Here is a 25,026-nt window from a genome sequence, read left to right on the forward strand (position 1 = left end):
CCTCCCAAAAGGCAGCACCAGTCTCCACTCCCAACAAAACTCTGTGAGTTCGCCTGCCTCCCGTGGTCTGACCCCACCTGCGTCCCCTCAGCCGCCAGGGTCTCTGTCACTGCACGGGTCAGAAACAGCATCTTACTCTTGAGGTTTGCATTTGGTTAACTATGGGGCTCGGTCTGCTATTAAAGATCTAGAAGTCATCTGTGTATTTCTTCTTGCATAATTGTGTTTTTGCACAGCGTTCTATTCATTAGGCTCTTGGTATTTTTCTTACTGGTTTCTAAGGATGCTTTTTTTAAAGTTAGTTTATTTATTCTAAGAGAGAGAGAGAGAGAGAGAGAGAGTGTGCAAGCAGGGGAGGAGCAGAGAGAGAGGGAGAGAGAATCCCACGCAGGCTCTACGCTGTCAGCATGGATGGGCTCTGATTGACGAACCGTGAGATCGTGACCTGAGCTGAAATGAAGAGTCAGGTGGTTCACCGACAGAGCCACCCAGGCGGCCCTCGGGGACACTTTTGATGTTAAGGAGTTTATCCGTTGTTTGTCCTGAGTATCATTCTGCTGTCTGTCCGCTGCCTCCTGATCTCATATAAGGTAATAATAATTATTATTTTCATGCCATACAGAGGGGGTATTTGTTTAATTTGTATACAGTCGATGCTCAAACAGGCCAATCTTCCCCTTTACACGTTCTAAGTTTTGTGTCTTGCTTAGAAAGATCTTCTCCCCTTCCAAACTATCATTTTTACTTACTTTGCTTTTATTTATTTATTTTTCAAAACTACCACTTAAAAAAAAAATTTTTTTAGGTTTGTTTTTGAGAGAGAGAGAGACAGAGACAGAGTGAGTGTGGGGGAGGGGCAGAGAGGGAGACAGAATCCGAAGCAGGCTCCAGGCTCTGAGTTGTCAGCACAGAGCCCGACGTGGGGCTCGAACTTGCAAACCACGAGATCAAGACCTGAGCTGAAGTTCGACGTTTGAGCCACCCAGGCGCCCCCAAACCATCATTTTTAAAACAACATACTTTGTTATAGACCTTTGATAACTTTCACTTCTACCTCCGATCCCTCCTGAGTGTGTTTTGAGATAAGGAGCACAGAGAAGTCTGGCCTTACGGGCCCGCTGTTGAGACCCACAGGCCAATGAGCACTGCTGTCCGGCTAATCTGAATTGCCTCCTGCATCGGACACCAAATCCTTCTGTGCGGCTGGTCTGCCGCCTGGCTGTCTCCTCTGTCGGGCCAACAGCAAACCGCCCCCCACGCCTGCAACGGTACGACCCGTGTTAATAACAGGGATGAGCGGGCCTTGTCCCTCAGCTTCCCACAACTGTTTACCTACTCTCACATTTAGCACCTAAGACCTCTGCTTTTCTAGCTAAAAAACTATTCCCTTGAATGTTCTGATGGGATTACTTCGAATGCAGAGATTAAATTTGCAAGAATTGGTATGCTCCGTCTAATGATTCGTTTTAGCCTAAAAGAACTTGTATTTATGTAAGTCTTTAGTTTTTATTGTTATTAGAAACAGGATTTTGATTTTCATTCCTTTATTCTTTATGTTTATTTATTTGAGAGAGAGATATGGAGCAAGCAGGGAAGGGGCAGAGAGAGAAGGAGAGAGGGAGAATCCCAAGCAGCAGGCTCCGCACCGTGATTGCAGAGCCTGATGCGGGGCTCCAACTCACGAACTGGGAGATGAGGACCTGAGCCGAAACCAACAGTTTGCCGACTGAGCCACTCAGGCGCCCCCCTCTCCATTCCATTTTTTATTTAAAAAAAAAATTTTTTTTTTCAACGTTTATTTATTTTTGGGACAGAGAGAGACAGAGCATGAACGGGGGAGGGGCAGAGAGAGAGGGAGACACAGAATCGGAAACAGGCTCCAGGCTCTGAGCCATCAGCCCAGAGCCCGACGCGGGGCTCGAACTCACGGACCGCGAGATCGTGACCTGGCTGAAGTCGGACGCTCAACCGACTGCGCCACCCAGGCGCCCCATCCATTCCATTTTTTAAAGTGCTTTTGAATTACTTCATAGAAAAGCTAGCGATTCTTTATATTGATTTGTATTCAGCCAAAGGACTCTCTTATCATTTCCGATGGGTTTTAGGAGCACGCTCAGGGTTTTGGGGAGACAGAGCCACACACAGCTGCTAACACTGAGCCTCACCCTCGGTTTGCGGCTGCCTCCCAGGACCCGGGCAGACGGGCTGCTCTCCGTGGTAACATTTGCATCTAAGCCTTCTCGAGTCACCCTGCGGCGACCAGCCGTGTGGTGCCTCACAGTCTTGCTGAAGCCCAAATGAGCGCGTCCAACCAAAAGACACTGAGGAAGCAAGCACTTCCCTACCAGTCGAAGCCGGCCGGCCTCCCAGCTCACTCGGCCCTGCATGGCCCACTATTCCTCGGAGGGGAAGGACATGACGTGCGCCATGTGACAACTCCCCATGGATTCCACGTGGCGCCAGGTTCTAGGTCTCGCAACCACATGGAGTTTCAAAAGTTGTTTCGTTTCCCAAAGGTGACAGGTGAACGATCTAATACTCCAAACGAGTACAAAGGACCACAATGAAAACATACAACCGCTGTTTTCCATCTGTGAGCCCTGGGTCCCTAGACCCCACCCCAGGGGGCAGTTCCTGCTCCTCGGTCCCTCTGTGTTCTGTAAAAGACAGCCTGACACTGACGAACGGAGAGCAGGGCATATGCTTAGGTCCTCGAAGAGATGAGTAATGTGCTCTCTCCGGGCGAGGGAATGTTCTGCAGCCATGAAAAGGAACCAAGTATTGATATAGACCACAGCATAGACGAGCCTCAAAAACATGAAGCTAAAGTGAAAGAAGACGGACAGAATAGGCCACATATGGTGTGATTCTTTTTCTCTGGTATGTCCAGTGTGGGGATAGAGATTCTACTTACATAAATGGGTTGGAAGAAAGCTTAGCGCGGAAAACTGCCACCATGGGGTGAAAACGCCCGAGGTTAGCTAGCGAGAACCACCCACCCCAGGTTAGCTAGCGAGATACTGTAATGGGATGAGTAACTTATCTCACCTGCAGGAAGTTACTTTCCATCCGGCGCCAATGCACCTTGATCACAAACTCCACTCGCCCGCCAGACCCTTTGCTTCTTACACACACAAGTTGATGATTACTGTCTGATTGTTTTCTCCATGTTCACGTGTGTGAGATCTTTCTTCACACTCACCATGTGGGTAATATCTTGTGAGCTCAACAAATACGGAGACAAAACCCCGGTTCGGGGCTCTTGTCTCCTCTCAGATATTAGCCTCTCTCGTATTCAATTCTGCATCTGCTCTCTTGCTGGACAAGAGAGAACTCCAGACTCATAGTCTGCGACAGTCCAGAAAGGCACATCCGACAAGAAAGAGATTCCTGGCCGACAGAGACTGTGAGAGGGGAGATGGGAAGTGCCTGCTAGTGGGTCTGGGGCTTCTTTCTGGGGAGGATGGGGAATCTTCTGAATAGAACAACTGCTGCATTAGGGGCGCCTGGATGGCTCAGTCAGTTAACTGTCCCACTCTTGATTTTGGCTCAGGTCACGATCTCACAGTTCGTGGGTTCAAGCCCCACATCGGGCTCTCTCTCTCTCCCTCTCTCTCTCTGCCCCTCCCCTGCTCATTCTCTCTGTCTCTCAAAAGTAAACAAATACACATGTTTTTTAAAAACCACTGCATTGTACATTTTTAAATGGTGAAATCGTGGTAAGTGAATTACATCTCAATGTGAAGAGTTAAAAAAACTAAGTGGTCTATGGATACACAAACAGGTAGATACACAAACAGATACACCTGTGGTGTGGCACTTTGAAGCAAATGCTTTTTCACTACGAGGAAAGAAGCTGCATTCTTTTTACAGAAGAGTAGACTTCAAACATTAATCACTGATCAACATATAACGTGATCCCTTTTTAATTCTTAAAAGTAGTATTTTTTTTAATGTTTATTTATTTTTGAGACAGAGAGAGACAGGGCATGAACGGGGGAGGGTCAGAGAAAGGGAGACATAGAATCTGAAACAGGCTCCAGGCTCTGAGCTGTCAGCACAGAGCCCGACGTGGGGCTCGAACTCACGACGTGAGCTGAGGTCGGACATTTAACCGACTGAGCCACACAGGCGCCCCAGTAGTATTCTTTTAACTTAAGAAAGCCAAAAAAAACATCTAACAAGGCATTTTTCAATCCATGGTCTGAAAAAGAAACATTGGTGTCCCGCACTGTGTGAATGGCCCTGCTTTTGCACAGAGACAATGCAACAGACAAAAATCTTACAGCATCGTGAGTAGTCCTCCTCTTGCTATGACAAGAATTCAAATCTGGCCTGGCATGGGGGGAGGATGCTTCCCCAAGATTAACCTAAAACAGTCACTTCCCATATGGGTGACCTCAGGCACATGACTTATTATGGGTTGGATCATGTCTCCCTAAAGATATGCTTTAGTCCAAACCCCCAGCACCTCAGAACATGACCTTATTTGGAAATAGGGTCTTTGCACATGGGATTCGTTACGATGAGGTCACACTGGAGGAGGCGGGCCCTGATCCAATGGCCGGTGTCCTTAGAGGAAGACGGTAAGATGCAGGGAGACGCCAGAGATCGTAGGGACCCATCCACAAGCCAAGGGATAGCAAGGATGCCCAGTGACATCAGAAACCAGGACAGAGGCACAGGACAGGTTCTCCCCCGGACCTTCAAGGGAGCACAGCCCCGCGGACATCTTGATTCAAGACCACGGCTTCCGGAATTGTAAGAGAACACATTTCTGTTCGAAGCCACTAGTTTGTGATGCTTTGTTACAGCAGCCACGGGAACTCATACACGTATCCTCTCTCCGTCCACTTCTGTATTTATTAATCCCGGCCTACCTGAGATGACCACTAAGTCATTTAAGTACGGGTCATTAAGTGACAGGACACGTGGGAAATGCTAGGCACGGAGTAACTACAAGATCGTATCTGGCTGGACTGTGACAGTAATTGGAAACCCTGCTCCTGAGCACGGAGCCTGCACATCCACTGAACACGCACTGAAATAATGAAAAATGAGAGGTCTGCACCTGTGCAGCTCAGCCTCCTTCCCACCTGTCCGTGTCCCTGCTGGGCCCCCAGCAGGAGGGCCTGAACAGTGAGTGATCTGGGCTTCATCTTCTGCTGGACCTTGACCATCGTGTGGGCTTAGGGGCGGCCCCAGCCAGCGGGTGGCAGGGTGGTGCACACCCTCTCACCCGCAAGACCTTCTCAAAATGTTCTCTTGATGTGACACCTTCCTGACACCACAGGGAACGTGTGCCTGTCCCGCATTACCGGACCCCACCATGCACACACACATCACTGCATTCACAGTGATTCAAATGGGATTGCGTGCCTGCTAGGTGGTAAGCGTGAAGAATGGGGTACACTTTTCTCCAGGGGGGCGACCTCAGGCTTGTTTCCCCCTGACCCTGTCCCCGGGAATGGGGGGGTGAGGGAAGCCAGCGTGTCACTAGGAAGCACTGATTATTTGTGGGGAATAAGCTTAGGAATTTCCCAGGCCTGCACTGATGGGCTAACAAGGCATAAAGAATTAGAAACCCATTGGATGTGGGGCGCCTGGGTGGTGCAGTCGGTTAAGCGTCCGACTTCAGCCAGGTCACGATCTCGCGGCCCGTGAGTTCGAGCCCCGCGTCAGGCTCTGGGCTGATGGCTCAGAGCCTGGAGCCTGTTTCCGATTCTGTGTCTCCCTCTCTCTCTGCCCCTCCCCCGTTCATGCTCTGTCTCTCTCTGTCCCAAAAATAAATAAATGTTGAAAAAAAAATTTAATAAAAAAAAAGAAACCCATTGGATGTACGCACCCAAGTTTGGGTAAACAAGATTTGGTAAATAAGAATAGGTAAAGTGGGGCGAAGGTCCCAGTATAGGACAAAGGTATAGGAATAGGGGAATCTCAGGATGAAAACATCCAAGATGTGTAAGCAAGATTAGGTATTCAGGGCAGAAGCAACCCCCCCTCCCAACTGAGTACTATAGCAGAAAGCTGCTTTCATAGGAAGGAAGGACCAAATTAGGTAAATAGGGCTACAGATCGCTGCAGGGCGAAGTTGCCCAAAGTAGAGCTAATTGGCAAAAGAAAGGTGCCTTGTTGACCCTGAGGTGGCATGCTCTGTCTTTCTTGTCCCCTAGACCAGTTTAGGTAAACAGAGGCGGGGCCTCACGTCTGCTGTAAACTGCCTTCCACCCAGCACCAGGATTTTGTTTTGTGTTAACCCAAACCCCTAACACCGCGTATCTTGAAAACCCCCTTGCCCTCACGACCACGAGTTAATGTCTACGATTTCATTGTCTCTTTGTGCACACCCAACAGCACGTTTGTAAGCCTTCTGATCCTAATAAAAATGGAACAAGGGCCCTTACTCGGGGCTCTTGGCTCTTGTCTTTTCCTGGACATTAGTCTCTCTCACATTTTTAATGCTGCATCCCGCTTTCTTGCTGGGCAAGAAAGAACTCCAGTCCCAGAGTCTACGACAGTTATTGTAAGCATGACTGCCTGTTGGGGACAGTCATGGATGGTCATGGACTGGACAAGACCTCTATGGCCCCAGGCCATGACCCCTGTGGCCAAGCAGGGTTCCAGGGCCCAAGCTCACGGACTGCTAAAAATGATTCCTGTCACTTTCTTATGAGGTTTCCTTATGCCTGGGGTCCTGTCCTGATGCATGTGGCCTCGCCTCTACCAGCAGGTAACCCCCGGGAGGCTGGGAATCTGCCTCTGTGTGGCAGTGAGGACCCTGTCACAGGGGGATACAGCATGCACACACCCTGCCTCCTGGCCCATGTCCTGTAGCAGACTTAGCGGGCCAGAGGCCAGGCTGTGGCCCTCCTGCGTCTTGTGAGTGTGGACGTTAATCTGGACCCAAGATAACTGCTGGCCTCACAGAGTGGCCTTGCAGCAAGCAGTGAGGGAGGGGAAGAGGTTTTAAGTCTCTCTGCATCCTTAGGTTTGCTGGCTGAGTAAAGAAGTCAAGGACATGTAAGATACAAAGTGCAGAGATAACCCACAGCCATAGGCTTGGGGTCTGGAGCTTGGGAGAGCGTGCACGCGTGGGGTGTGTTCACACACGGCAGACTTTAGGTCCAAACCTTTCCTTTGTGGACTGTTAGCAGTGACCACAAAATGAAGTAGGAGGTTTCTGAGATAGGAGATCAAACCCTTCCTAGCTTGATAATGAAATTGGAAAAAGAATCTTGGACCTAAGCCTGAGAATGCATGCGTCTAGGGCACGGGCCACCGAGAGAGAAAGACAGCCACAGAATCAGAGAGAGGTGGAGAGAAAACACATCTAATAGAATGGCAGCAGCTTAGTCGAGCCTGATCAAACTCAGTCTCTCCAACTGGAAGAGAAATGTGAACGAGTCATGCCGATGATCAGATAGCATCCTCGTTGAAAACCTCACACATCATTTTTAACCGAGACTGCTAAAGTGGCTGCAGAGGAAGAATCACTTACCCAAACCGGAAAGGTCTCAGATGAGCCAGGACTTACCGACTTGTGACTCTTGGCTGTTATGGTCTTCACCTTGTCGGGGTCCCAGATGACCACGTCGGCGTCTGAGCCCACGGCAATCCGCCCTTTCCTGGGGTACAGGTTAAAGATCTTGGCTGCGTTGGTGCTGGTGATGGCAACAAACTGGTTCTCATCCATTTTGCCAGTAGCCTAAAGGCAAGATCCGTCGTTCATGAGAAGAATGCCCCATAACAGGGCCGGGGGAAGGGCAGACAGGCAAAAATATGGAACTGCCGACAGGAGTCCCTAACAGAAGTCTGAAATTTTCTCCTCCCCCGCCGAAACCCGGCCATCCTGAAAGAGCCCAAGGGCGCAGCCCCATCGGAGTGGAAATGTAATTGACCGCTCAGGGGTATGTTGTTGGCATTTGCTCAACAGCCACTGTGCCATCTTGTCGGTCTCATTGGGTCCAAGTTTAATAGAAAATAAAAATCTGGGGTTTCAAGTCAGGGAACAGGGGCTGACTTGTACAACAAGCACTCTCTCTACCCACTGTCAACCCCAGACACAAACACACGGTTTACAAAACCATCTTCACAGGAACTGAGATGTGGTCAAAACAAAGCTAAAGAAAACATTTTGCATCCTTAAAGAGTAAAGGGCAGCTGTCACGTCTGCAAATACAGAGGACCCCATGGGACCTGTGCTGCTCTCTGAAGAGTCATGCATTTCTTCGTGTGCTCTCCTGGTACATTCTGCTTCTGCCCCAAAGCAAGGAAGGGAGCTTTAAGAGCCAGCAGGGCACAATGCCCCAGCTTTTGATGGGCCAGGAAGGGTGCTTCTAGAATGTTCATGGGGACAGGAAAGGAACCTCCCCGGGGGGTTCCTTACCACTGCCTTGTCCCAGACGACGGTCATCCGCTCCTCTATACCGTTGACGCCCTCAGGGATCAGAGTGAAGTTATCCTTGCCCACCGCCTTCTGGGCAGTGCTATAGGGACAGTGGCCACTGCCTGTGACCTGCAGGTCTCCACTGCAAGGACAAAAAAAAGGCGGGGGGCAGACCTGAGTTCAGGTTGAACTTCAGACACCCATTGCAGGCTGTGAAATGAAAACCCCCAGAGATTCTAAGGAGGGGATTTGGGGCACATCCCAGGAATCGGTGACTGACATCAGAAGGGCCTCTGGGGGCCATGTATCTTGTTGGGAGAAGGTTCGGTCAGTGTGGGCTTCAGGCTCTCCGGGTAGGGCTCTCTAGGTGGCCTTCCTCTTCCTCACCTGGAAGAGGGGGCATCCGCCCAAAAGAGGTGCCAGGCAGGGTTCAGGAGGGAGCGAGGCCCGATCAGCCTCGGCCTTGGGGGACATTGTGGGACTTGGATTCCATGTTGACAGAAGAGGACCCTGGGAGTCTCCAGGCAGAGGCGTGGTTTGATCTGAGTTGGGTTTTAAAACCTGGGTGCTGATAGGGAATAGACTGTGATGTGCTGGGGGTGTGGAAGGGGCAGCAGAGAAACAGGGGCCTGTCGGAGATGAGCCAGGATGGCCACAGCCAATGGGTGAGAAGTGGTCAGATCCCGGGGCCTCTGGGGCCCTGTGTCCTGCCATCTTCAGAGATGGGCAAGACTGTGGGAGCATTCGCTTTGTGGGGGACGACGGGGAGGCCATTTGGACTTGGAGCTGCCCGCCAGACAGCAGGCTGCAGATGATGAGTAAGCCCGTGGATATGCGAGTCAAGGGTTTTTGCATCATTTGGGAGAGACTTCCATGACAGGCACACACCCTCACCCCCTTGGGGCCCCTCCTGACCAGAAGCCCTGATTTATCCCCTATCCGGCAAACTCCTACTCCCCCTCTAGCTCCAGGCCCGATGTCACCTTGCCCACGAAGCCTTCTGCAAGTCTCCTGGTTGTGAGCACGTATCTCTACTCCCAGAGCAGCCTGGGCACCTCACCACTTACCCTTCTCTATGGCCTGTGTTCTTCCCTCATGCTGGCCAATAGCAGGGAAGGGACCAAAGTGGCTGTGCTCCTACTGTGTGCACGTGGCCAGGAGGTGCTTTGCAAATAATAGGAGCCACTTAGTGAACCCTAAATCCCAGGCCATTTTCTTACACTGCATCATACCCAGCTCTGCAATAGATACTATGTTCCCCCCCCACATTGCCAATGAGGAAACCGAGGCAGAAAGCCATTCCAGGTTATGTGACAAGCCCAAGGTGAATCCTGGACTCTCATTCCTAATCCTGAGTGCTTCCCGATAGACCTCAGTATACCCAATATACCCCCCACCCCCTGGGCTCTCACCAGGCCAGCAGGGAGGTCAAGTAGTCAGGTGTCGTGGGGTCCGGGCTCAGAGGAGGAGAGGTCACGAACGCCGCTGCCTTGGCCCAGTTCTTGCTCCAGTAGTGGGTGCCATCGGTCCCCAGGCTGGCAGCGATGGGCTCGCCAAACACGAGGGGACCTTTGGAGACAGACACGAACACACATGGTTAAGGGCAGATGGTCTTGTGTGGGATGCGGGTGTAATAGAAGTGGAGGGTCTCAGAGACGGGAAAAGGAGGCTCTGAGGGGCAACATGTTGTCTGTCCTTCTTCCTGGCTTCACCACACAGCCCAGTGACCCCCGGCTGCCCAGGTACTCACTCAGCACCTGCTGACCCACCCAGCAACCTCCCGGACTGGTCGTGCTTTTAATATTTGGATATGACCATTATCCTCTTTGGCAGATTTGTCCCTCGAGGCACAGGGACGGGATTTGCTCTCCCAGTATGGATACTTCCAGAAGCAGATCTTCAAATGAAGGAGGCAAGTTCAAGTGTTTTATTTGGGAGGTGATTCCAGGCAGCACGGCTAGAGATTGAGGAAGTGACGTAAGGCAGAGAAAGACGTCAGGAATAGGTGAGTTGTCACCAAGCCACGGCCATGGGCACCTGCAGCTCGGTGCCGCGGGGGCCTCTGGGATACTGACGGCTGTTGGCACCTCAGGGCTGTCCCACCCCCAGGGTGTGGGGAGCTGAGCTGTGTGTCCACCCCCCCACCACTTGAGAGCTGCTTCCAGAACATTCACTTTCCAGAAATTCCAGCCTGCCTTCTGGGGAGCAGGCCAGATGTGCTTCTGCCAGAACAAAGCCCATAGGCACGGCTGCAGGTCTGCTCACAGAGAGAGACGCTGCTGGGATGCGGGCCAGTAACACCGCTGAATTTGCCCGGAGCCACGCTGCTGGCCTGGTGGGGTAGCAGGCTTTGAGCTCCAGCGGTCTGGCATGTCCAAGAGCATATTCTACAGTGATGGGAAAGTTCTACATCTGTGGTGCCCAGGACAGCAGCCGCTAGCCCCGCGTGGCTTCTGAGCATGTGAAATGTGGCTATCACAACCAAGGAACGCATTTAAAATTGTATTTAATTCTACTTAATTTAAATTGCCACAGCCATGCGTGACTGGAGGTCACCACATCTCTCCAGGCAGCTCTAGGACTGCTTCCAGATTCCTGTTACCTCTCTGAGCCTCAGTTTCCTTATCCTTAAAATGGAGCCAGTCCTAAGCAAGCTGTGTCATACTAGAGCACCCTCTCTGAATGCCTCTGCGTGTCGGCTTTCCCTTAACGACACTAAAACCAGGCTATGATGGGTTCAAAGGTGCTCTGTCCAATATGGTGGCCACCAGCCACACATGGCTGTCAAGCACTTGCCACCGGGGTTGGTCTGAACTGAGATGTGCTGTAACAGCGACAGACACACTGGACTTCAAAGACAGCACAGAAAAAAATAAGACAGATACATCATTAAGATCTTTTCATATAATTACATGTTGAAAGAATATGTTGGATATATTAAGTTAAAATACAGTTCTGAAGATTTTTCTTTTTTTTTTTTTTTTTTTAATTTAAAAAAAAAATTTTTTTTTTCAACGTTTATTTATTTTTGGGACAGAGAGAGACAGAGCATGAACGGGGGAGGGGCAGAGAGAGAGGGAGACACAGAATCGGAAACAGGCTCCAGGCTCTGAGCCATCAGCCCAGAGCCCGACGCGGGGCTCGAACTCCCGGACCGCGAGATCGTGACCTGGCTGAAGTCGGACGCCTAACCGACTGCGCCACCCAGGCGCCCCTGAAGATTTTTCTTAAATACAGTTGGTAGTACTTCCCACTCGGGGCTCCTATGAGACGTAAGGAACATAATGTACACAGTGGATGTTCCATTACGGTTGTTGTGTTGTTGATTTCCACCTGGCCCTCCCCACGGACCCACAACTCCCCGGTCGGCCTCACATGAAGCAGCGGGAACGGGCGGACCTCGTCCCGGTGGCGAATGTCCCTGGCGAATGTCCTCCACGACAAAAGGGTTCCGGCCACTGTCTCTGTGCAATGGGCACTAGCCCTCATCTGTCCCTCTGTCTGTCATTCTCTCTCCATAAGTTTGGATAGGAAGATGTTCTGGGCACCCTTCTTCCTCCTTGGTCTGGTGACTGCTGGAGACTGTTGGACCTCACTCTCGAGAAGGCCTGGGGACGGTACTCGGGCCCTTGCTCTGAGTCTCCTGTGGTTAGAACGCACCCACTGCGGCCTTCACTCGATGGTCCTCAGCGCGGCAGGCGGCCCGATACTGGGGCCCCACTCGGGAGGTGAGGATACCAAGGCAGGAAGTGAATGGCCAACAAGGAGCCGAGAACGGCATCAGCCAACACCTATGGAGCCCTGGGGACCCACCACGGGCTTCAAGTCTATGAGCCCCTGGGGCCATTCAGAGACAAGGCAGCGGACGCTCAAAGCAGTCATGTAGCACGTCCGTCTTTGAGCTGGGCGGCTGGCTTCCTGGACCACACTCACCTGATGTCCAACACAGACCCCCTGGCTCTGGAAAACCGTCTTCTTCCTTCCTAACCCGCAGCCGAGACTCTGTGGGCCCCACGACTGACCCTGGATGCAGACACTGACCATGGGGCCCTAGACAGGGGACTCAGGGTGAAGGGCCAGAGGGGACCAGAAAGACGGTAGGCAGGATCCCACAGCTGACACAGCCCGGCCCCATCACTGACTCGAGGTGCCATCCAGGACGGAGCTGGAACAATGCAGAGCTCATTATCTGATCCCACAAGGTGGGATAATAACCTGCCTGAGGCTTAGACTGCTGGCAGGGTGTCTCTGGGCAGTGGCCCCACCAGTGAACTTGACCCCACCGGACGACCCCCTTCCTTATGGCCCAGCTGCCCCGCAGGAGGCCCAGGCATTGGGCTGCATACCTTTCTTCCTGGCCAGAGTGATGATGTCTGCTGCACTCTTGCTCATGACCTTCGTGATGTACACTGGGCAATTGATCCGGCCAGCGATGGTGATGGCCCGAAACACAGCCTCGGCCTCTAGCTGAGGACACGGCAATACACAGGTCACAGGAGGGAGGGAGAGAGGCAGTACGACCCCCCCCAAGTCCCCAGGGCTCTCCCTGAATCAGAGCCCTTCAGTGTTCTTCAATTAAGTGTGGCCAGAGGCAAATCTACCACATCAAAGGAGAAGAACACTAGATTTCTAAAAAGAAAGGAAATATCGAGTCAAAACGTATTTGGTTAGAGGGCTGGGAGACAGGATTGTGTCATTATGCTTGCTTGGAAGTATGCTGCAGGTTCTGTTAGAAGGGAACAGACCAGGCAGAATAAAGCATCAAAAAGCCCATAAAAAACCACCTTGCCCTCCTGTAGACCAGTGCGTCTTGAATAAAAGGACCAGATACGTTTTGAACGGCTTTGTTTTTAATTTCCAGTCTGCTGATGCCCCAAACATGGTCCCACCCACGCACACCCAAGAGGGTCCCCACCCTGCTCTCCCCGCTGGACCCACTGGTCACATGCCTAGATGTGGAGCCAAGTCCATGTGCTATAAATGTTTATAAACACGGTCTCCCTGATCTCACCAGGGACCAGGAACACAGCTCGTGGGGCACGGGGCTCGGGTGCAGAGTACTGTCCTAGACCAAGAGCCCCTCGGGGCAAAACGTCTTTCTACTCGGGTATTTGTGTCCCCAGGATTGGGCACAAGGCCAGGCCCACAGCAGACACACACATACACATACACACACACACACACACACACACACACTGCCTGCCATGGAAACTCATCCATGCTGGAGTCTTAGAACACAGTGGGCAGTGTCCAGGAGAAGCCGGTAGGTTCCAGGTCGTAAACATGCGGCTCCACTTTCTATCACCAGAGACACAGATCCTCGGTGAGGATCCTGGACATGGTTAGGTCACTGGAGTGTTCGTGGGGCCTTGGTGTGAAGCTTGTGGGCCCTGAGACAAGCAGAGCCTTTCCCTGGCTCCTCTGATTGATCTCCATCCCCCGGGGCTCCCGAGTCAGAGGGCAGAGCCCAGGGAAGGCCATGTACGCTGGGGTGTCCACATCAGGGGAATGTGATGGAGGCGGGAGCTCTGGCTGGGCTGTTCCAGCTGGAACAGCATCAGGGCGAGCCCTCGGCCACGTCAGACTCACACCCAAGGGGAGGCCCCATTACCTCTTCAGGTCTGCTCAGAGCATGGCCCTCAGGACCTGTGATGCCCATCTCCAAGATCCGCTTCTGTTCCTGCAAGATAAGAGCAACGAGTCAGGGATTGTAGAAAGTCAATGGGGAGAGGCCGATTCTGCAGCCCCTGGTTAGGTAGGTGGGCGGCTGAGGCCCGGGGGATGGGGTGGGGGGGGAGTGGTTTACGGGAGCCTAACATGGGCTCTGGGGTGATCAAGCTTCTTTGCTCGCTCTGCTCCCCCTGCCTCCTTCTGCCTTTGCAACCCAGGACCTCTGTCTGCATCCACACCTGCTCTCTATTCAGTGCCCCGACACCAGTGAGGGGGCGGGTAAGAAACGGGCTCTAAAGACCGCCCACCCACCTTTCCCATCCCCGACTCTCTGCTGCAGGGCTCTCCTTGGGCAAGAAAGGAGGTGTGTGGGTATTGCGTGAACGTGGAGACAAACCACAGAGCCCCACACTGGGAGTCTGGCCACAGAACTGGCCGCCTCTGTGACTTTGGGCAAGTTGGTCAAGCTCTCTGGCCTCAGCCTTCTCTTCTTTACACTGGGGACATCCGTGCTTCTGTCTTGCAGCTCCCACAATGAGTCAGGGAGGGGGCATCTGCGAGATGCCTGCATGGCACCCGGCGTGTAGCGGAAATCAGTAATCGGCAGCGGGTTCTCATTATCGGCCTCCTCTTCCTGGGGCCTGTCATTCTAGCGAAAAGCCTCTACCTCAAGCTTGTCATGTAGCCTCGAAATGGTTCCCTGAGCTAATGCCCTAGATCCAAGCCCATTTGCTTCAAGGTTTCCTTGCTGCAGGAATATTATAATTTCTAAAAAAAAAAAAAATTGTTTTATATTGCCCAGATGTCAGCTGTGCTGCTGCTAATTTTCGCTTCTGCATTTCTGTATCATTCTCAGGCACATCCCTACCATGGGCCCCCGAGCCCTATCAGCCATGAAAAAAAAAAACCTAATTTCAACTGCATCTCTGGTTATGAAGCTTGAGCTTACTACAGAAATGTAAACAGGAAACAAGACCAAGGTCTAAGAGTTGGGGTGGATTTGAGTAAGGCATGGAATAATTTCAGCTATTACAGATGGTGTTTAGAAAGCATTTCTGTACACAGTCTACAAAATGGTTTTACGATATGGAGAGAGCCCTGTGCAAGATTGTTTAATTGTCTGTTACTGTTTCTGTTGGAGAGAAGGCAGGAAGGGAAGAAGGGAGGAGGGAGGAAGGACCCAAGACACTACGACGGAGGAAAGCACGGGTCACAGAAAACCGGAACAGGGTTTCCAGGCAGAGATCGCGGGCCGAGCACGCGCGGTTAAACGTCTCGCACGCTGCCGGTGGGTATGTGGGTTTGTTCATTCTGGAAAATGGTTTAGCAGTAACAACCAAAGCTGAATATACATGCACCCACCAGCCAGCAATTTCACTCCTAGGTATAGACTAACAGAAAAGCAAGCGCAGGTTTAAAAAATCTGTTTAATGTTCTTATTTCTTTTTGAGAGAGAGAGAGAGAATGAGCAAGCATAAGCAGGAGAGGGGAAGAAAAAAGGGAGAGAGAGAATCCCAAGCAGGTTCCACGCCATCAGCGCAGAGTCCAACGCTGGGCTCGAACCCACAAACCGTGAGATCATGACCAGAGCTGAAATGAAAAGTCAGACGCTTAACTGACTGAGCCACCCCGGCGCCCCTGAAATGGGAACACAGGTTTAACAAAAGACTGAGCAAGAATGGGCACAGAAGCTTTGTACACGGCAGTCCTACATTTGAAACCATCCAAACATCCAGCAGTGAGAGAATAATTTCTGCCATATTCCTGCATCAGAATTCCACAAGTGATGGAAACAGAAAAAAGTACGGTTTTGTGGACAACGGGGAGGAATCTCACGGACTGCGTTTTGAGCAAAAGACGACAGACGTAAAAGAACACATACCACGTGGTTCCATTTTTATGAACTTCAAAACTAGGCAAAACGGAGATGTGTGGGGTCGATGATTTCTGAGAGGTCCCCAGCGAGCCCGCCTCCTGGCTTCCGTGCCCTGGGTAACCAATCCCCTCTTGGCATGTGGCCTGGCTGGCCCTAGCAGCATGCTTCTAATGAGCATCACACGGACAAAAGAGATGGGATGTCCCTGCAGAGGTGAGGCTACAAAAGGGTTCTGGCCTCCACCTTGCTCTCTCCCTTGCTCTCTCGGGAGGAAGCCAGTCTCCCCGCTGGCAAGGAACCAAGCTGGCCTTTCGTAACGGCCAGCAAAGAACAGAGGCCATCGGTCTGACAGCCTGCAAAGAACGGAATCCTGAAAAGCACCACCTGAGTGGGGTTGGAAGACCCGTCCTAGTCCAGCCTAGGACTGCCACCTTCACCGTAGCCTGTGACAGTCCCAACTGAGCCACACCTGGACTCCTGACCCAATGGACAGGAAGATAGGAAATGTTTACTGCTTTAAGATGCTAAGTGCCGGGGTGCTTTGTCACGCAGCCACAGAGAACTAACCTAGAGGTTGGTGACCAGAGGTAGGGTGTTACCGTAACAACCACCTGAAGCTGTGGGAGTGGCTTTGGGACCGACCAGGACGTGCACGGAGGCTGCAAGAATTTCAAGGCACGTGTTGAAGAAAGCCCAAAGTAGCCCAGAATGGACCACCTGTGGAAAGACGGACCTTGGGGGACCTTGGCAGTAAGACCTCAGGAGGAAATGAGGACATTTTTGGAAGCTAGAGACCGCTGTGTCTTAGCAGAAGGCTTAGCGCACTGCCTTCCGTGGCGACATGGAGGGCAGAAACGGGCCGAATGAGCTGGGGCCCCACGCAGGAGACTGCCCAACCAGCTGTTGGGAGAGTCTGTCTGGTTTCTTCCCGCTGCCTGGAGCAAAATGAAAGAGGGGGCGTAAAGAAGCAAGGGGTGTTAAAAAGGAACCAGGACATGATAGTTTTGAAAATTCTCCACTTCTCGGGGCGCCTGGGTGGCGCAGTCGGTTGGGCGTCCGGCTTCAGCCAGGTCACGATCTCGCAGTCTGTGAGTTTGAGCCCCGCGTCAGGCTCTGGGCTGATGGCTCAGAGCCTGGAGCCAGTTTCCGATTCTGTGTCTCCCTCTCTCTCTGCCCCTCCCCCGTTCATGCTCTGTCTCTCTCTGTCCCAAAAATAAATAAACGTTGAAAAAAAAATTAAAAAAAAAAAAGAAAATTCTCCACTTCTCCAAAGAGTAGAGGATAGTGCAATGAAGAAATGTCTTCTGAGCAAATATCAAATGCAGGGCATAAGCAGCAGACAGTAGCCCAGTGACTCCACAACCTTGGTGAAGATCTGGAAAGATGGAGGGTGGTTGTCCACAGGGTGAATCAGTCACAAAAGGCCTGTGAAGAGATTGAGGGTGTGTCCCCAGAGCCTCTCCGACAAGAGGGCCTCTACAGAGCTCCGGGTACGACCAGGGTAGGGGTAGATTTATCTGGAAGAGGAAATCTGCGGGTGCCTTTTGTCTGATGGGGTGAGCCACAGAGGGATTCATGGGAGGCCAACAAAGGTTTGGGGAGAATCACTCTAGCAAAACACTGGCAGTCTGGGCTGAATGGAATGAAAACTCCTCGAAAGGAAGAGCGGCAGTTGGACCTTCAAAGTCTACAGGGCAGGAAGCAGGCTCAGCTGCAGGCACGTGCTGCCTGCCATGGGACAGATCGATGACGGGAAGCGGGGGGATAGAGCCAAGAGCCCCGGAAGGCGGAGCCAAGAACCACGCAGAACTATTCTCAGGCTCCAAGACCACTCAAGGAACTGCCAACATGTGTCCGACCGGATTTCAGAACGGCTATGGACCAATCCTGAAGCTTTCCGTTTTCCCTCTTGAAAAGGAATGTCCACCCACCGTTGATGCTGTATGTTGAGTGTGTGTCGGGGGGAGGCAGATAACTCACCTCTGTGGCTCCAGAGACCTACAGATTATAGGGACTGTCCCCAAGGAGCCTCACCTACACCTAGATCTGACCTAGACACTTCCAGACTTTGGGGCCGTGACGGGGCTGTGACGGGGAGTCGGGAGGACCCTGGAAAGGGACAGATGTGTTCTGCATGTGAGAGGGATATCAGTCACTGGGGGTCAGAGGACAGACTGGCAGACAGTCTCGGAGAGGGCCCCCAGCGATACTCCCTTCCTGGCATTCACAGCCTTGTACAACCCCAACTTTCTGGCTGTGGGCTAGCCTTAGTGACTTGTTACCAATGAACAGAATTCTGCTGCGTGATACAACGTGTTTGTTTTTTGCTCTGAATTTGAAAGAATTTTGATATCACCGAAAAACTGCAAGGATGCGAATAATAAGAAGTAAAGCCAGTAGCTAACGTTCACAGCGAATCTTCAGATCTCACGCACTTCACCATCGCGGCACAGTCCCGCCGCGCTATGGAACTGCCTTACCGTCCTGGCTCTGTGCCCCATGTAGCAGCGAGCAAGATGTTCCTGTCTGAGCCTCAGTTTCCCTATCTATAAAGTGGGGACGTCTATGCCATCTCTATGTCATGGAGTAGTTGTGAGCATCGCCATATACACGGCATCGTGCCTGGTATTAACTCCCTTGACTAGATGCATCCAAGTCTCCTGTATGCCTGACCTTGCTCGGGGACGTCATGACCAACCCACAACCCGCCCCCCCCCCGCCCCTGCAAGGCCAAGTGGCCATCCCGGCCTTCCTCCTCTTCTCCTCCATCTGGTCACTCGATGACATCTGAAGAAGGTGCTCCTTCCTTCACACACTTCGCTTCTTCCACCTCCTCTATCTCCCGTCTTCATTCCTTCTAAGAAATGAAGTAGAACCTAGCTGGTCACCCCGCGTCCATCCTTTTCCTGTCAAGTTCATTCTGCAGCCAGAATGCTCACATTGGGCTAATGTCTCCCTTTGCCCAAAGCTTCTGCATCGCTGCAGCCTATTATAATGCGTCAGACACTGCCCTTCACGTACGCGATAGAATTCAGTCCTCACAAGGTAGGTGCTTCTGGACGAAGAACAAGAATGTTCGTGGGGTAGAGTTCCCTGCCCGAGGCAGGAGGGCTGGGAGGCGGAGGGGGCCGGGCTTTAGCCATCACACCCCCCCCTCCCAAGTCCCATAAGACGGTGATCAACCCCAGCGCCCACGTGCCTCATCTCTGGTGTCTCCAAGTCTGCAAAGGATCTCCATTCAATTCTTATCTGTCTCTCACACAAACCCTTTGAGGTCCTCAGTGGCCTGCCGAAGGCCCCCTGCAGACGGTGCGTGTGTGACGCCCACCTGGAGCGTCTGAGGCGTCATCCAGTTCCCGGCCTGCCCCTTCGCTGCCTGGCCACCTCACTGACCGATGCCCCCACCCCTTCGATCGGACCTTCTGCACACAGCCGCCGACTGGAGTGGAAAGGGCGGACCTCCCTCCACACTGCTCACCTGAGCTATCAAGTCTCCATTTTCCGCGTGGACCAAGATCACAGCTCCCAGCCCCTTAAGGAAGGTGAAGGCTTCATAGAGCTGGGGAAGAACAAACAGGGGTTGGGGGAGATTAAAAAAAAAAAATATATCACAGCCTGAACAGCTGCGAAGAGTGTTCTGCTCACGCACAGTCACCCACCCGCGGGCGGCCGCGGCCGCGGCACGACCGTTCTGTTCACGTGGATGGAAAGTTAAGCCTTGGAGAGGATCTCCCTTTGACCCTGACGCCCTCTGGACGCTAAAGCAGGAGGCTGCGGGTAGGGCAGAACCGATCAAAGCCGCACCGTGGCACAATATGCCTTCCGTCTTGGTGCCCACCCGCGCCTTCCGCGTTCGCTGCGGCCCTGCTCCATTGACGTGCCTTCAGCTGCCGCCGGGGACAACGAGGGTGCGAAGCTGGTTTTCGTTTTACTGAGACTGTGTAACTGAATGCGCTCAGACCGTCCTGCGGCACCTGGGGGGTCTGTACAGCTCTGCGAGAACTTGAACGCGTGTCATTTTCCAGACCACGGTGGGGCGGGGGTCGGAGTCTACAAGAACGCTTAACACTCAGGTCGTATGCACCCTGCCAGGCAACCGCTTATGTAGGCAGTACAGGCCCCGCCCACCGCCCCTGCCCTCTTCCCACCTGCAAAGGATCAGCACTCAGACATTTGCACGCGGTGAGGCCCAAAGCCCCCACGTTCCTTCTCCGGGGCCTCTCGAATTTTACCTTCGTTCTCCAAGTGTGCAAGGCAGCACCCCACCCTGGGACGTGTACTTTTCTACGGAGATGGCAGGCGGGGAGGATACATAGGGGCAGGAAGCACCTTCCAGGACCCCTATCGCTCAACTCCACCTGTCCGTGGGGGTTGGCGGTTAGAATAGAACAGGTGAAAAGTTCAGTTATGCTAGACAGACTCATGCTACTTTGTCATGAGACTGAGCCAGTTTTAGCCTTTTGGTGACACAGCAGAGGCCTCCAGGGCATCTGGGGGTAAGCGATTCTCTATAACTGCGCGTGTTTATTTTGAAAGGCAAGACACGGAAGCATCTCCCATCACACATCGAAGGCATTACACCTTACTGGCATCCATATGTGCCAGGCACTGTCCTGGAGCCTCGTGTGAACTCATCCAATCCTCTGACAACCTTCATGAGGCTCTTAGGAGTCTAAAGCAGAGAGGTTGAGAAAGCTGCCTCGGGCTGCCCAGCAAGGCCAAAGCTTGCGGCCAAGCGGTCTGGCTGTCGCATCCCTAACCTTTACCAGCGCACCACCCTGCCTTCTTAACCAGCAGAGGGCAGGGCACTGATAACAAAACAAACCAGGAGCCCCGGTGGCGTCAGAAGGCCAAGCGCCCGGCAGACAGTCACTGCGTCACCTGTACCATCGAGCCACACCTTCTCTATAGCGGCTGTCCCCACACGACAATTGTTTGAAGCCGGCACAGCCAGAGATGACCGCCTTGCACAGGTGAGAAAACTCAGGGAGGGAGTGGCCCCAGTCACTCAACTGGCCGGAGAGACAGCCAAGACTCTCCTCTGGGTCAGAGCTAACGGCATGGTCCCCACTCCTCTGGGTCAGAGCTAACGGCATGGTCCCCACTCCTCTGGGTCAGAGCTAACGGCATGGTCCCCACTCCTCTGGGTCAGAGCTAATGGCATGGTCCCCAAACTTGCTAGCGCCCCAGGATGAACTGCATAGCTTTTGGAAAGTCTGTGATAGGATCTGAGTCTGTCTTTTCAATGAGCGTTTTAGAGGATGCTAAGGATGAGCTGGGTTTGGGAACCACCGTGCAAGGGACCCCCCCCCCCCACTCCACCCTACTCTAGGAGCCAGAAAGGAATGCAGGCCCAGCAGGCGTGGGGACTGACACAGGTCACTCGGCGATTTAGTGGACAGACCGGGACTTGAACCCAGACCTCTCCCCTGCCCCTTCTCACAGCTCCCTTGCCCTGTGCTGTCTTGCCCCACACGGTGGCCTATTCCTGGCCAGGAGAGGAGGCGTGCAGGAGGACCCACCTGGCTATCAGACATCTGGTAGAGATCCTTGTACGCCATGTAGACTTGGAAGGAATTGACACCTGTTTCAAGATGAAAAAAGAGAACAGAAAAATGCATTAAGAAAAAAGAAGGGTGACTCTCCAGTCAATGATCACAGTACAGAGTGCTGACCCCTAGGATAGAGGGCTGCCGCTGGGATTCACAGTGGGGACACCGAACCCAGCCTGGGGGTATGAGGAGGAGCGTCAAAGGAGGCTTCTAGGAAAGTCACACAGGCTGAATCTGAAGAAGAAGAAGGGGGCATGGGAGGGAAGGAGGGGGAGGAGGGGGAGAGGTGGGGGAACCATTTGGACTGAGAGGGGGTGTGCATGGGTAAGGACAGTAGGGAGGATGAAAAGACACACGATGTGAAGGTACTAGAAGTGTCCTACAGCGGGATCCAAGGGACCACGAGGGGTTTTTTTAATCCCTTATGTTTTATGTTAAAATCCACAGAACGGAATTCACCATCACCGCCATTGCGAAGTGTGCATTTCAGTGGCGTTGAGTGCATTCAACAGGTTGTGCAACCATCACCACGATCTACCGGAGCGTGTGTTTCTAAAGCAAGAAGTGACATGATCAGGCTTTTTTTTTTGTCTCAGAAAGACCATGCTGGAAGCGGTGTGGAGGATGGGGGGTGGGTCTGCAGAACAGCAGAGAGAAATGGCAGCTCGTAGGGTGATGGTGAGAGCGAATGGGACAGGTGCGCAGAGACTCTGAGCCTGGACAGGAGCTGCAGGGTCGGGGGAGGATTCGAAAAGGTGGAAACGGCAGGCTTTCGTGTGCTGTGTGGACAGGCCAGCAGGGAGCACGGGACGTAGGGGACTCTTCCCTAACACACCTTCCAGTTGCTTGAGGACAGGCACCATGTCTTAAATACGACTTTATTATTTTTTAATGTTTATTTATTTTTTAATACTTTTTTTAATGTTTATTTTTGAGAGAGAGACAGAGCATGAGCGGGACAGGGGCAGAGAGAGCGGGAGACACAGGATCCGAAGACAGGCTCCAGGCTTGAGCTGTCAGCACAGAGCCGGATGTGGGGCTCAAACTCACAAAGCATGAGATCACGACCTGAACCCAAGCCGGACGCTTAACAGACTGAGCCACCCAGGCACCTCTTAAATACTATTTTAATTTGCACACCCATAATATGTGCTGTGCAATTACTGCTTGTTCATGGAATCCAGAGGTGTCTAGATAATATGAGTTGAAGGCAAACTATGAAATGGGATTTAGAATTCCTTTATACTAAATAATGGTGAAGACAAACCAAAAATCTTTCCTTGTGTAGAAAATCCTGGCAACTGGGGCGCCTGGGTGGCACAGTCAGTTAAGCATCCGACTTCAGCCAGGTCACGATCTCGCGGTCCGTGAGTTCGAGCCCCGCGTCGGGCTCTGGGCTGATGGCTCAGAGCCTGGAGCCTGTTTCTGATTCTGTGTCTCCCTCTCTCTCTGCCCCTCCCCCGTTCATGCTCTATCTCTCTCTGTCCCAAAAATAAAAATAAAAACGTTGAAAAAAAAAAAAAAGAAAATCCTGGCAACAAAAATTCCTTGTCAAATTATTAGGAAAAATTGAAAGAAAAAGTAATATTCGGAAAGCAACATTAAAAGTATCCGTTTCTGGGGTGCCTGAGTGGCTCAGGTGGCTAAGCATCTGACTCTAGATCTCAGCTCAGGTCACGATCCGAGGGTCATGCGTTCAAGCCCCGTGTTGGGCTCTGGGTTGACAGTGTAGAATCTGTTTGGGATTCTCTCTCTCCCTCTCTCTCTGCCCCTTCCTCTCTCTCTCAGAGCAAATAAATAAACCTAAAAAAATTTTTTTAAATAAAACATAAGAACAGCAGACACAGTTATTTTTGGGGGGAGAAGGGTATTATGACAGCAACACAGCCCACGGATCTTCTACTGGGGGGCACCTGGCAAAGCTCTATTTCTTGTCTGAGTAGGGGAGCCTCATCATAATTCATGAAGCCACATTGTTTTTATTTGTGTGGTTTTTCTACTTCTGCTTTACTTTAGGTTCAAAATATTCAAATAAAAGCAAAGAAGCCAAAAACCCCAAAGGGAAAACAGTACTTTCAGACAATTTAAGAAAAAAAAAATGGCTAACTAATAAAGACAAAAAAAATTGATTTTATTTGTAATCAAAGTAATTCAAACTAAAACCTCAGCACCGCACCACATCTTAACACATGGTGCCCAGAGCTAGTGAATGTGCATCGAAATGAGTCCCTCTTACATACCAATTTGCACCTGCTTAAAAAACCAATTAAGCCATGCGTATCAAGAGTAGTAAACGTTCCAGAATATTCGGCTGGATGCTGCCAGTACTAGCAATGAGCCTAAGGAAACACAGTGGGTCCTGGTATTCACAAAACCTCCCAAATTCACAGATGCCATCATTAACAGTTTTTCTCCAAGGAGGCTGCATGAAACACCAGTTCTCAAGGACTGCAGTGAACACTTACTGGACTGTCAACCCATTCACAATCCCTTCCAGTTCTTGGCAACCCCACTCTTACTCTCCCCACCTCATAACCTTGGAGGCAGCCATGTCCATACCACGTGACCACAGACCACAGATGGTAGTCTAGGACTGGGCCCCTGGCAGAGGCTGAGCTGAGCCAGGAGGAAGGACAGAGTCCAGTCAATATCCCCAAACACCTGCTGGTCTCTGAAACAGAGATGCACACCCAAAGGGCGGGCCGCTGCATTCCATCATGGTGAGACAGAAGTGGAGGATGCAGGTCAAGGGTGAGGGGGAACAGAGCTGGCTCAGAGAGAAAAGCACAGAAGAACAGGAGGCAAGACGCCCTTGCAAAGGATGCTTGGATACACATCATTATCCCTAAGGCACATCTGCTCCATTCAACTTAAGCCAAAATCTGGAGGGATTCTGTTGTTTGCAATCAAACACGGGGATGTTGATATCCATATTGGTAAAGAAAACCTGATTCATCAGCAACGAACAGGTTTCTTTACTGCAGGGCTTCCCCCGGATTTTAACATGATAATGTGCATTAAGAATATTCAAGAACAGAATAAACAGGGAGCATTTCCCAAACTTATTGGACCCCAGAAGCCCTTTCTCATGGAATATTTATTTTCTCACTCATCAGATATTTACTGAGTCCTTACTATGCATGAACACCATCCTAGAAGTTTGAGATACAGCTGTGACCCAGGAAGGAAGAAGGATGCCTGCCTACCTTCTACTGGGAATAAGCAATAAGTGAATAAATAAGCAAGGGCGTTTCATGCAGAGATGGGTGCTAGGAAGAAATTAAACAGGCTGATACATTTTTTAAAGTTTCACAAAGTTCTGCAGTGACTCTGCCTCTCCCCACTCCTTGAATGCGGGCTGGTTTGGAGACGTGTGCCGACCAATGGTCTGAAGCAGAAGTGATGCCATATTGGCTCCAAGCCTCGCCTTGGGGCTTCCAGCTCACTTTGGAGCCTCATGTGAAGGGTCCTGGGAGAGCCTGTGGGAAGACAGGTCATGGAGATGTATGTGTTGCTTATCCATTCACCCATCGATGGACATT

General features: G+C 51.7%; 1 protein-coding gene across 2 annotated transcripts in view; it reads right to left on the reverse strand.

Annotated features, from left to right (window-relative positions):
- CRMP1 (collapsin response mediator protein 1) overlaps positions 1-25,026 on the reverse strand; it is a 77,864-nt gene that overhangs the window by 7,419 nt on the left and 45,419 nt on the right. For both annotated transcript variants that reach the window (XM_043573004.1, XM_043573005.1), the window contains exons 5-11: positions 21,455-21,516; positions 19,411-19,491; positions 13,998-14,066; positions 12,733-12,853; positions 9,799-9,955; positions 8,387-8,528; positions 7,535-7,705 (exon numbers count right to left, since the gene is read on the reverse strand). In XM_043573004.1, the coding sequence (XP_043428939.1) occupies positions 7,535-7,705; positions 8,387-8,528; positions 9,799-9,955; positions 12,733-12,853; positions 13,998-14,066; positions 19,411-19,491; positions 21,455-21,516 (803 nt within the window). The remainder of the gene's footprint in view (positions 1-7,534; positions 7,706-8,386; positions 8,529-9,798; positions 9,956-12,732; positions 12,854-13,997; positions 14,067-19,410; positions 19,492-21,454; positions 21,517-25,026) is intronic.

Source organism: Prionailurus bengalensis, chromosome B1 (genome assembly GCF_016509475.1).
Source record: "Prionailurus bengalensis isolate Pbe53 chromosome B1, Fcat_Pben_1.1_paternal_pri, whole genome shotgun sequence".
In the NCBI taxonomy this organism is placed as follows: Eukaryota; Metazoa; Chordata; class Mammalia; order Carnivora; family Felidae; genus Prionailurus; species Prionailurus bengalensis.